This window comes from Coptis chinensis, chromosome 8, assembly GCF_015680905.1.
Source record: "Coptis chinensis isolate HL-2020 chromosome 8, ASM1568090v1, whole genome shotgun sequence".
In the NCBI taxonomy this organism is placed as follows: Eukaryota; Viridiplantae; Streptophyta; class Magnoliopsida; order Ranunculales; family Ranunculaceae; genus Coptis; species Coptis chinensis.
In genome coordinates, this window is record NC_141463.1 from 64217230 (window position 1) to 64230611 (window position 13382).

The window sequence follows — 13382 nt, forward strand, 5'->3', positions numbered from 1 at the left end:
GTTCTAAATTCTGTCAGAGTTCGGTGAACTCTGTCAGAGTTTTGAACTCTGTCGAGTTCTAAATTCTGTCAGAGTTCGGTGAACTCTGTCGAGTTTTAAATTACACGAGTTTTGAATTGTCGAGTTTTGAACTCTGTCGAAGTTCGTGAATTTCGTCGAGTTTTGAACTCGTCGAGTTTTAAATTATGTCGAGTTCGGTGAATTACATCCGAGAATTTTGAATTGTCGAGTTTTGAACTCGGCGAGTTCGGTGAAGTAGCATATTTGGTTAACTCTGTCAGAGTTCGGTGAACTCTGTCAGAGTTTCGATGTTTAAGTTATTTACACTGTTTAAGTACATTGGGATTTTTGACTGTTTAAGTTATTTATATTTTTAATTTTTTCGATTTATAGAAATGGAGACAGAGACATCAATGTTATGTTTATCCAAGTTCAAAATAAATAAATCATTAAATCAAACAATGAAGTTATGAACTTATTGTCTCTCCTGTTGATATCACTAGATTTTTATTTGAGGCCATATCGACTGGAGTACTGCTTGCTTGATTCAAAATAAATATATAGCTCTGTTTCAGGTAACTGTTCTATCTTTCTATTTTTTTTTTTATATATATATAATGTTATGTTTGATTCAATTCTTTTGAATTCTAGACACCCATTTTGTACTTTCCCTGTTGATATCACCCATTCTTAAAATGAAGTTAAGAATGCATGAAAACCAAAATAAAGCTGAACCTAGCTAGTGGTCATCCATCTAACACAAGTTTCACAAGATTTCGAGTATAACAAAATTTATATTTTCGCAAGTATAGCGGATATATATAGATCGTTCAAAGTAAGATCCACATCAAATGATATCGGTTTTGCATTCACCAAACTTCGGGAAGGATAAATCAGTTGATAATCGAGAAGTGAAGTTAGACAAGCTCTTTGTGACACCATTTAGAATGGTGTAATAGGAAGTAAATACAAGCACAAACTAAGAGAAAACAAAGAACTTCGCCGCCTCTATGGAAATCCACCAAAGGGATAAGAGTTGTATTACTAGAACTCACCACTCTATGGAATCCACCAAAGAGATAAGAGTTGTTTCACCAAGAAGAACCACTTCTTCTCAATAAAAGTCCTATATCTTCATTCAAATACTGCTCTACTTCCATTACAAGTCTTAGAGAATTTATAGCTAAATACAAACTTCGGATCGCTTGAAGAGACAAGCATTAAAACTATTCCCCGATTTTCTTCTAAGTTCAAAGTCAAACTTGAATCTGAACAGGACGTTTCTCCATACATAACACACACCACTAGAAAGCTCATGAAGTCTAGTTTCCAACCAAATTTACGGTTAAGAAAACAAAGGTTTCTAGAGAAAGTTATGATCATTTTGTCGTATGTTGTCAAACTGATCGCCCAATCCAAATTAGACTTATTTGGGCTATATCTTGGGAAAGAACTGCTTTTTACTTTCGGTTGAGCCAAGCCTTAGTAAAACAGTATGTGATTTGATCTCAACCTCGATCTCTATAGTTACTCATCACACTACAAAAGACCAATCTCTTGTTACTAATATTCGTGAATCGGGGACCACATCATTTATGTATGCTCTCGGCCAAGAAGGGGTACTACCGCTCACAACATCCCTCAAAGCCGGGGTAGGTGGTAGTTTGGCTTTAGCTTTACCCCCAACCCGCACCGAACTTATATCTAATTTAGGCAGGGGCCGGTAGGTGCGTAAAGTCGCCTTTTCGGGGGGATGCTTTGTTGAAGACATCTCTATACCCATTCAGGAGTGAAGGGCCTAGTAGGCTCCTCCTTGGAGAGATAAGTACTTGATTGAGATAGGGCGCAGTCCTTGTAGAATTGGTTGGTAGCAGGTCCTCGTAGCTAAGCATGAAGGATCGAATCTCTTCTTGTTGATGATGACTTCTTCCCCCTTCCTCACCCTAGGAGAGAGCAAGATCTTCCTCCTACGGGTAGGTTTATAGGAAGTTAGGATAGATTCTAACCTATTAGATGTAGCCATCCGGTTCTTCCTGTAATCCAAGATTGCAACTATCGAAGAGCGTAAGAAAGGAAAAAAGAAGTAAGAAAGGGTATGCAAGCAAGGAGAATCTCTATCTTCCCTATAGTCCGCAGTGTAGTCCAGTGAAACCCCATTTCCTTCTGATCTATTCTAGAAGGAGATGCAAGCTATCTTCCTATGGATTTTAAACTTCTTCTTTCCTCACAGTTAGTTATTGCCCCGTAAGCTCTCTAAGGTGGTTATTCCTTCTTAAATGGATGTTCCTAGTGAGTTGTAGTACTTAGATTAACTTCCTTGAGTTTGTTTGTAGTTTCTCTTTTTAAGTTTATAAATGATAAGGAAAGACAAGAATGTATTAGATTGGGCTTTCCCTTTTGGGAAGTAGGATGTAGCCTCACTTCCGTGAACTAGCTTGCGCCTCTCTCTAGGGGGAGTGAAGCGAGGTCCCTCCTCTATCTAGAGGGGAGGAGCGTAACGCCTAAGAGTATGATCTACTTTTTCTTTTGATAGCTCGATAGTGAAACCCGAGGCAAGTAACTAGCTACGAGTGCTTTCAGATTCAAATAGCCCCGGTTTCTCATTCAAGAAGTATCTTAAGCGAGTTCCGTTAAAGGGCGAGGCCAGTTGTTCGTGTTGAGAGAGCCGACCGTCGCCATGCTTCTTAGATCGAGTCAATGCGCCTATTTATCGTCTTTATGTTATCTAGGAATATGAGATTCCGCTTTAACATTTATCACTTTAAGCTTATGAGTCGGGGTAGACAAATGTTCCATCCATCCGATTTTGTATGCGGCATGACCAAGTATAGTCCCATTCGAATTAAGAGGAATGACGATGTTGGCCGGACCCTATTTCTTATCTTGTCTTGGAAGGTCATTTTGCTACTGGCGGATGGAAGTTGCCAAGAGTTATGTTCACCATGGCGGAGTGATCCTCATCCTATTGATCAAAAGCGCCACGCTGGTTTAGAATTCTATTCTAAGGGCACCCCAAAGATCTCAAGTGATTAGGCAGGCTTTCAAAGAAATAATCGAACTTCGCCGCAGCTTTCAAAGTTGGTTTATTGATGCTTGATGACATACCTTGATTGCTAGCAAAGCAGATTCCACAAAGCTTTAAAGGCTTTGAAAAAGTCCCACCCCTTAATAAAAGCTTATGGCCTAAGAAATTCTTTTAAGTTTAGATGTTGTAAAATTTCAACTCACACACGCATAAAACTAAAAGAGGTTACCCGACTTGCTAGTTTTCCTAATCACGATGTCTTATATTGTCTTTCTCTTATGCGCCGACTATTTTCGCTTTTACAAATGTGCTTCTTTTTTCGATGTTCATTATCTCCATGGCGGCTTTAAGGTTTTACATGAGTCATTCTCTCGAAAAGTTTTCCTAGTCGATTTAGCATGCTTGAATTAGATTGGGTTTTTGTTAGTGTGTGGAGGGGGATTTAATAGAGGAGTATAGTTTGCCTAGATACATGCACACCTTAGATATAGATTGGCATGCACACCGCCTTTATTTCGTTCTTTGTTTTTCACGTTGGTATTGCAACAATTTGAATTAGTTGAATGTCTTATTTTTAACTCCTATTTATTTTGTAGCAATGCCTCGAACAAAGAATCTGAATGTGAAGAATGCAGCAAAAAGTGTTTTCACGGGTGCTAAGAAGTTGTTAGGTGGGGGGAGTAGTAGTTCGGGTCGCGATGAGGAGCCTGAGAAAAAGAGAGGAAGGAGAACAACCACTTCGGTATCAGTTCGTAGAGGGGATCGGAAAGCGGATGATCCCAGTAATGTTGTAAGTGGTGTAGAGTTAGGAAATCAAAAGAGAAGAAAGGGGACATAGATGAGTGATGTAGATGTAGATGTAGATGTAGATGACCATGACGTAAATATGGATCGTGGGAAGAGTGTAGTTCTAAGTCATGCTGATAGTGAAGAAGAGGGTGTTGATGATGCAGAAGAGGAGACTGACGAGGAGGAAGAGGACGCGGAGGACGCGGAGGAGGAGGAGGATGACGAGGATGACGAGGAAGTCCATGTACCTGTACCTCTAGTGAATATTGTGAGAAAGTCTAACAATGACTTGGAGTTCAAGAGAGGTGTTTATGGAGGTGGCCCTTGTGTGTCACATCTGTTGTATGACTATGCAGTGCACGTGGCTCGCGATGTTTGGGAGGGGCAGGTAATATTATCATATAGTGTCTATTAGTATTTAAATTTTGTATTACGAAACTTGTGCATACATTAATACTAAGTTTTTGTTGTTTTAGGCGGAGCGAGGGGTGTTGAAGTGCCATGGGCACCTCAACAAGTTGGTACAATGGGATATCGAGGAGAGAGTGTTTGACCGTTCTACTTTTCACGTGGAGCTTCAAAGGACCGGCTTATGTGCTCGTCTTTAGGTGTATACAGCATCGATCCCGTGTTGGTCTCTCGTTTGTGGAGAGGTGGCATCCAGAGACCAACACATTTCATATGCCGTGGGGCGAGATGACAATCACGTTGGACGATGTTTCCCAACTCTTAGGAGTTCCGATCATAGGCAAAGCAGTGACTGGGGACACTGATTTGACCTTGGAACAAACAAAAAGACTCCTCCACAAAAATCTTGGCATACCCATGGATAAGATAGATGCGGAGATGAAATCCAATAAGTTCACTTCCAAAGTTAGGATGGATTTCTTGATGAAGCAGTTTGCTGGGAAGGTAAGAGATGAAGATTTATGTGATGAAAATGGGGTTGTTGTGAAGAAGGCGTCAACCCAAAAAGAGGTGCAGTTTGCTGTGAGAGCTTATCTGTTATTTTTCTTTGGATGTACCGCCTTCACCGACATCGTCCGAATTGCGCCCCCATTTGTTATCCGAGATCGCTTTTGAAATTTGCCGAGATCGAGACTACACGCTGGGTGCGACCTTTACCGGGCTTACTTGTCTACGGGTCTTGGGACTGCCCACAAGTGCCAAGGTGAAGGGTGTTTCGTGCTATTTCACTCTCCTACGTATTAGTTTTTGTTTTTCTTTTCAATGTCAATTTTATCTATCTATTACAATATTAACTTCGGTGTCTATATTAATGTAGGCATGGATTTATGAGTACTTCCTCAGTGTTCGGCCATACCCAAATGAGGACTATCATTTGAGCATGTCCCGTGCTAATAGGTACTTTCGATTATTCGGTCTTTTTATGCTAGCACAACAAATTTGAAAGTATACCCGAGCCACCATTGATAATATGACTTGTACCGATGTAAGCATTTTTGTATGTAAATAGTTTTATTTATTTATTAATATTATTAGTATGTGATTAATGATTAATTTCCTCGATCATATGCTATTTGACAGGTTGAATGGTATCCCTATGTTGAAGTCCGAGCTACACGGCCGGTGGATGAAATAGCATTTTTCGAGGGATTTATATGCTTTCTTGATAATGTCGAGCAGTACAATGTTGCGAGGGTTGTGCATCAGTTGGGTCATATGCAGTTTGTACCCTCAGATCCCCCAAAACCAAAGACCTCGACGCGAACTACTTCCGGACGCGGGTATGATGTGAAATTTAATATTGCGTCTTCCTACTGGAGTAATTGGCGTAATCACTTGATTCAACTTGAACAACGCTGACCCATTCCGTCTTATCCATGGGAGTGTGTTAGTAGATACATGAGTTGGTAATGCGAAAACAATAGTCATATTCGAATGATAAACCCCGATCATCTTAGTCACTACTCCCTACGAGTCTTCCATATCATAATCCGGGTGAGTTAATATCTTACAACGTTAATTTTGTTTTGTTTTGGTATTTTATAAATGTAAATGTATATACTAATGTAGTTTTGTGTTTTAATTTTGACAAAGACCCCGTCGTCGATGAAATTTCTCGCTTGCTCAATCAAGGCCCCGCAATGGGTGGGATCAAGCGATTCCGAGGATGCAATGTAAACGAGTTCATGGAGGCATACAATTTGACCCGGTGCAAGTTCATTGGCGGACGATATCGTGAAGGAGCATAGGATTTAGGTATGTTGAGTTTGGTTAGTTTAGGGTTTAGTGGTTAGTTTGGTTAGTTTACCTCCTTTTATCTTGTGTTGGGACGAGTGTTGGAAATGGAAATGGTTTGTTTGTGTTAGTTGAGATGATGCGGGGAGTGTTTATTGGCATTTGAGATGATGCTGGTTTTGCTTTACTTTTCAGTTTGTGTTAGTTGAGATGATGCGGGGAGTGTTTATTGGCATTTGAGATGATGCGGGTTTTGCTTTACTTTTTTAGGTTTGTGTTAGATGATGATCAGGGGGGAGTGTTTATTGGCATTTGTCTTTCTTTGTTCTTTTGAGAGTTGATCATGACTTAAGTTCAAAAGTTTTCCAGTCAATGAGGTTTCTAGATTTGGTGTTGGATTTGACATATGTGGTACTATTTATACTGATTCATGTGTTTTTATTGGGGGGTAATTAGGCAAATGGTGGTGGCGGAAGATGGTGAACATGAGGAAGCAAGTGGAGAGGTTAGTTTTTCTGTCATACCTTAATAAAGCAGTTTGATTTAACTTTGCTTGACTGATCTGTTTATTCAATTTTTTTTGTTTTGCAGGAAGGAGATAAAGTCAGAAAGTTAGATTGGAAATCTCTTTGTAGTAAAAAAATGTTATGTTAGGACTCTTTTGTAAGTGCAAGTTGTTGATATGTAGCAACTTAGCTTTATGTTCAGTAATTCAGACAATGTATTTCACATGGCAATGTATAGCTTTATGTTCAGTAATTCAGACAATGTATTTCACATTGTTGAAATATGAAATGATAGTGATCTTGCTTTGGACTTGTCATTCTTTTCATGTTCACTTAAGATCCTAGGGTTTCATGTATTTCATGTCACATTGCCTTTGGTTATGTTTACGCTATTAGCGTGGCATTGATTTTAATAGGGCGTCTGGCGTCGATTGGAGTAAACAGCTATACTACTTACCGTGGCTCGCGTATGTGCTTTGCTTAGATCTCGGTTTTATATCCATTCAATGGCTCTTCTTGTGCTCTCCGACAATTTGGCGCATTTTAATTTGTCACAAATAAGTATCTCTATTAATAATCTAATGCGAACATTGTCCCAATATTATCTCTAATGTCCCAATGTTATCTCTATTAGTATCTCTAATGCAGAACACAAAAATCCCAATGTTATTTGCAAAAATCCCAATGTTATTTACCAAAACACAAAAATCTAATGCAGTACGCAATGTTTTTGCCAAAACACAAAAGATCTGTTTTTTTGCCTCTTGAACGGTGTGGTCACACCAAACGGTGTGGCCATATCGTTTGGATTTGAACTTGCAAAAAAAATGGCGTGTCTGTTCAGACTTTGTCCCAAACGGCATGGCGTGTCTGTTTGGACTTTGAACTTGCAAAAAAAATGGCGTGTCTGTTTGGACTTAGTCCCAAACGGCATGGCCACACCGTTTGGTACGGCATGGCCACACCGTTTGGTACTAAGGCCAAACGGTGTGTAATGCCGCGTTTGGTACTAAGTCCAAACGGTGTGGCCATGCCGTTTGGGACAAAGTCCAAACAGACACGCCATTTTTTGCAAGTTCAAAGTCCAAACGGCATGGCCAGACCGTTTGGCCTTAGTCTCAAACGGCATGGCCACACCGTTTGGAACTAAGGCCAAACGGTGTGGCCATGCCGTTTGGACTTTGAACTTGAAAAAAAAATGGCGTGTCTGTTTGGACTTTGTCCCAAACGGCATGGCCACACCGCTTGGCCTTAGTACCAAACGGTGTGGCCATGCCGTTGGAACTAAACAAACGGTTCGCCATGCCGTTTAGGACAAAGTCCAAACGTATTAACGCCATTTTTTGCAAGTTCAAAGTCCAAACGGCATGGCCATGTGGCAGTGATACTGTGGCATCTTGTGGAACTGTAGCAATCAGAAACATAACCGCAAAGAATGATGAAAAGATCAAGATCGACCGATGCAAAGTCGAGGGTGGAAACGAATGGATGAGTAGGCGTTTTTTACCTAAAGCAAAGCTTTGCCTCCGATTCTCCATTTCTCCTTGAGCCATACTTCTCTTTTCTACAACATCAATGAGATTAGAACATCGGTCTAATTAAACTTCCCAAATGTAACCTAAACCAAAGAATATTGAACTTAGAAAATAAAAAGGGAGAAAGAAGTTATCAAAAAGCACCGGTCTATCATTATGATGTTTCCTATCTAGAGCCTAGCTAGCGGACAACATTAGATACTATCCAATGGACATAATGATGCAAACACAACCCCTACGACCGCAGTTCAACTTAACAACACTTGATAAAACTCTAACAAGGCTGCCATATCTAAACCACTCTTAACAAGTCCGGACATCAATGAAGTCCATGACGCAGAGATAAAATATCATTAGAACTAGTGAACATTTAGAATCAAAGAGTTTTGAATAAAGCTATACTTACAATCGATGATTTACGATTATTTTTTTCTCCCGACAATTTCTCGAGTCATGGTTAGCAATCATCCACATCCGTGACACTTTCTTCCCGAATTGTTTAGGGCTATCTCTTTGGGGATTTCCATCTATCCGCTTTCTTCTTCCCCCCTTTTGTTTGAGAAATGTTGGGATTCAAAATCAATAGCTGAAATAAAGACCGAATTAAAATAAATATTTATATCAAATTAAACACCAATTAAACACTAAATTTATATCAAATTAAACATTCAAATAAAAACCGTGGATGTATTAACCGAAGGTATCGAAGGCTCTGCGAATCGAGGCTCTCAGAATCGAGGCTCGCGAACTTCTCTCTCCTTTGTAGGAAGTCTCATTAAACTTTGAAATTTCAATAGCCATTTCACCAATCTTTTCAATAAAATATGAATAACCCTCAAAAGTATCACGACGATCGTAGTTTCACTTGACGAGAAGCAACCTTGATAGAATGAGCCACTCTCAAAGGTTCATTTGAGACATTCTCGACCACAAATCCAAAGATCAAACTCCGCTCTATAAGTGTTAGACTTTTTGCATCCACCGCGTCAATCTAAAATGGTTTGGAATCTCTTCAATCTCGTGAGCGATAAAACCTTTTAAGATATGACCACAAAGCAAACCCATAAACCGAAAAGTACTTGAATTCGCGATCTCCCTCTAAGGTTCCTCTATCGAAACTCACTCTCCAAACAGAATTCTTCACCGGGTCTCTCCATTTCACCATGTAGCTTCCTGTTCCATACACGTCCAATTTGTTCCCCATCAATTTTGTACTCCATCTTTGCCTTTTCTAGTTGCTCTTTAAATTTATTGAATATTGAGATCATTATAGACCTTCGCGGCATGCATAAGGATGAAAGCATCGTTAGGGCACAATCCGTGAACTATGCTCGGTCGCGTAATCGGAATCTCTTTCTTTCCTAGCAATCAAAGCCAAAGACTTCTCATTACCATGTACAAACCGCATAAAGCGTGGTCGTCGAATTGACAAACCGGTCATAATGAGCATTCATCGATTCACTTCGACTAGTCGTGGTGCATACTAGTAAAAAAGGTGCCACTGAGATAACAAGGAACCCATTTCTCCCGCATTGAATATATCTCTCATTAACCAAGGATTTTCGGACAACTCATACTTCTCAATGATTGTACACCATCTTCTCTCAAAATCAACAATCCTATATGAAAAGAAATAGTGTTCTTCAACTCGCTTACCAATGTCTCAAATTTGGTAAATGACATCTTCTCTTGAATTTCTGCATAATATGCCAAAGACAATGCGATGACGAGTATTAGGAAACACTTTGGCAATGGCTGCCGCCATCGCTCTATCCCGTCGTTGATGATTGCAGGTTAGACGACGACCACCCATGGGCGCAAGCCGGCCTTAAATAGCCATATGAATGTATCTTCGTCTCATCAAGCAAACAATGCGCAACCAAACTGAATCGACCGATAATGATGGTTGACTCCAAAGAAAAGGGGCAAAAGGCATGGAATATGCATTGGTACGATATGTGGTATCAAAAGACACAACATCCCCAAATATTCATATCGGCATCGAGACCTCCCATGAACCCGAAAAAAGTTCACCGCAGTCCCATTTTCATCTAAATCAATAAATGTAATAGAACCGGGGATCCTCGGACTCTTCAAGAAAAATATTGCAACACGGCGGTTGCATCACCTTCTTTAGGCATCTTTTCTGGTCAAACCATAATAATGGTTCTAACAATCTTTCGTGGTAAACCCAACTTCCTCTCCATGGAAAACAGATGCCACTTTCCCAACAGATAAACTGTTATCACTAAATATCTCGGTCAAGCACTTCACGCTTCAGCATATGTTTGTTAGTTTTCATGCAAATTCTCTTCGATGGGGTCACCGCATCGTGACTATGGTCATTATGAGCAACGCCGACCTCATATATCTCTTCATGCATTCTTTTTCTTAATACTTAATTCTAGCTTGGCAACCACATCGATAGTTGATGTATTTCTTGATCGGACTTCATCTCTTTGTTAACCCCTTCACGTGAGCAAACCAAGAACAACCACTAACCAAATCCACCGATTTTGTTGCTTGAAGTCGTCCAACACGAAGTCTCAAATCCTCTTGTTGACCATACTCTTTGTAATAAGTCTTTGCCTCGTCAACACTTGTAAAAGTCATTCCTATATAAGGAGCAGCCTAATGTTTGCGTGCCTTGAATGGGGGCTTTAGTAGACGAAGACCCAACTACGCCTTCTTCGATATTGATTGATGTCTCTCGTCCCATTTCTATAAATCGAAAAAATTAAAAATATAAATAACTTAAAATATCAAAAATCCCAATGTACATAAACAGTGTAAATAACTTAAATATCAAAACTCTGACAGAGTTAACCAAATATGCTACTTCACCGAACTCTGTCAGAGTTCAAAACTCTGACAGAGTTCACCGAATATGCTAGTTCACCGAACTCTGTCAGTTCACCGAACTCTAACAGAGTTCAAAACTCTGACAAAGTTCACCGAATATGTTAGTTCACCGAACTCTGACAGAGTTCAAAACTCTGAAAGAGTTCAAAACTCTGATAGAGTTCACCGAACTCTGACAGAGTTCAAAACTCTGACAGAATACGGCATGAAGAATACGACAGAGTTCAAAACTCTGACAGAGTTCACCGAATATGCTACTTTGGTGAACTCCGACGTATCAATCTGAGATGAAGAATACGACGAGTTCAAAACTCGGCGAGTTCACCGAATATGCTGCCGGAGAACTCGCTAGAGTTCACCGAATATACTACTTCATCAACTCCCATTGCAGAGTTCAAAAACTCTGACGAATCACGGCATGAAGAATACGACGAGTTCACCGAACTCCAAAAAGAATTCAAAACTCGACGAGATCACGACGAGTTCAAAACTCCGACGAGTTCACCGAATATGCTACTTCAATCGAACTCGACAGAGTTCAAAACTCTGATAAAGTTCACCGAACTCTGATAGAATACGGCATGAAGAATACGACAGAGTTCACCCAACTCGAAAGAGTTCAAAACTCGACGATCACGACGAGTTCACCAACTCGGCGAGTTTACCGAATATGCTATTCAAACAACGAACTCGACAGAGTTCAAAACTCGATAGAGTTCATCGAACTCCTCGACAGAGTTCAAAACTCCTGACGAATCACGGCATGAAGAATACGACAGAGTTCATCGAACTCGGCCAGAGTTCAAAACTCGACGTATCACGACATGAAGAATACGACGAGTTCACCAAACTCCCACGAATCACGGCATGAAGAATACGACGAGTTCACCAACTCCTCGGCGAATCACGGCATGAAGAATACGACGAGTTCACCAACTCCGGCGAGAATCACGGCATGGAGAATACGACAGAGTTCACCAACTCCCGGCGTAATCACGGCATGAAGAATACGACAGAGTTCATCGAACTCGGCAGAGTTCAAAACTCGGCGAATCACGGCATGAAGAATACGACAGAGTTCACCGAACTCGAAAAGAGTTCAAAACTCGACAGAGTTCACCGAACTCCCGACGAGTTCAAAACTCCGACGAATCACGGCATGAAGAATACGACAGAGTTCAAAACTCCGACGAGTTCACCGAATATGCTACTTTCGTGAACTCGACAGAGTTTCACCGAATATGCTACTTCACCGAACTTCGACGAGTTCACGAACTCCCACGAGTTCAAAACTCGATAAAGTTCACCAACTCCGACAGAGTTCAAAACTTTGACGTATCATCGGCATGAAGAATACGACAGAGTTCACCTAACTCTGAAAGAGTTCAAAACTCGACAGCGAAATCTTTACGAGTTCACCAACTCCCATGCGAGTTTACCGAATATGCTACTTCAACGAACTCCCACGAGAATCACGGCATGAAGAATACGACGAGTTCATCGAACTCGACAGAGTTCAAAACTTTGACGTATAATCGACATGAAGAATACGACATGAAGAATCGACAAAGTTCAAAACTCGACAGAGTTCAAAACTCCGACGAGTTCAAAACTCCTCGACGAAATCACGGCATGAAGAATATGACAAAGTTCACCTAACTCCACGAGAATCACGGCATGGAGAATACGACAGAGTTCACCGAACTCTGACAGAATACGGCATGGAGAATACGACAGAGTTCACCGAACTCTGACAGAATACGGCATGAAGAATACGACAGAGTTCACCGAAATTGTCGCCGTCTTTAAATGAGGGTATTAATAATAACTATAATCATAGCAACCTAAATTAAATCAAAATTCAAAAGTGCACTATAGTTGAAGTGCCAAATGATACCTGTCAGAGAAGAAGAAACCAAATGAAGAAACCGAATTGCCAAATGATGAGAATAAGAAGCCGAGAGAGCCGTAGAGACAGAGAACCTAATTTCGGTTTTTTTTTGTTAGATCGGTTGGTTTTTTTTGTTAGATCGGTTTTTTTTTTGGTTTTTTGAGAAGATGATGAGGAAAATACATTTTTACCCTCATTGAGATCTTCAGATCTTGAGGTCGGATCCGACGGCTCAAGAGGAGAGTGAGATAAGGGTGGCACTCTATACAAACCGTATATATTAATATTAAAGCTCCCACAAGGGGTATTTTTCGAGCTCTATTAAAATTTCACGTCATCTCCTATTAAAACGAGAATTTCTCTCCTATTTGAAAAACGAGATTTTTTTTACAACGGAATTCATCTCCTATTATAACGGGAATTTTTCTCCTATTAAAACAAATTCTAACACTTCTAATTAAAGCGGGAATCATTTTCCTATTAAAATGGGAATTCCTCCCTTATTGAAAAGAGAAAATCTAGCATGTCTAATTAAAACGAGAATTATTCTCCTATTAAAACAGAATCTCTCT

General features: G+C 40.2%; 1 protein-coding gene and 1 long non-coding RNA gene across 2 annotated transcripts; both read left to right on the top strand.

Moving 5' to 3' along the window:
* Positions 1 to 366: 366 nt before the first annotated feature.
* LOC147482413 (uncharacterized) lies at positions 367 to 4422 on the top strand. Its single transcript, XM_086579311.1, has 3 exons — positions 367 to 575; positions 3622 to 4202; positions 4291 to 4422. Exons 2-3 carry the CDS (start codon positions 3864 to 3866, stop codon positions 4420 to 4422), a joined length of 471 nt encoding a protein of 156 aa, XP_086435437.1. The 5' UTR covers positions 367 to 575; positions 3622 to 3863.
* A 1536-nt stretch (positions 4423 to 5958) lies between these two features.
* Positions 5959 to 6780, top strand: LOC147482414 (uncharacterized). The gene is made up of 3 exons (XR_015207027.1): positions 5959 to 6037; positions 6473 to 6521; positions 6608 to 6780. It is a non-coding gene; the product is annotated as an uncharacterized LOC147482414 (long non-coding RNA).
* Positions 6781 to 13382: the final 6602 nt, after the last annotated feature.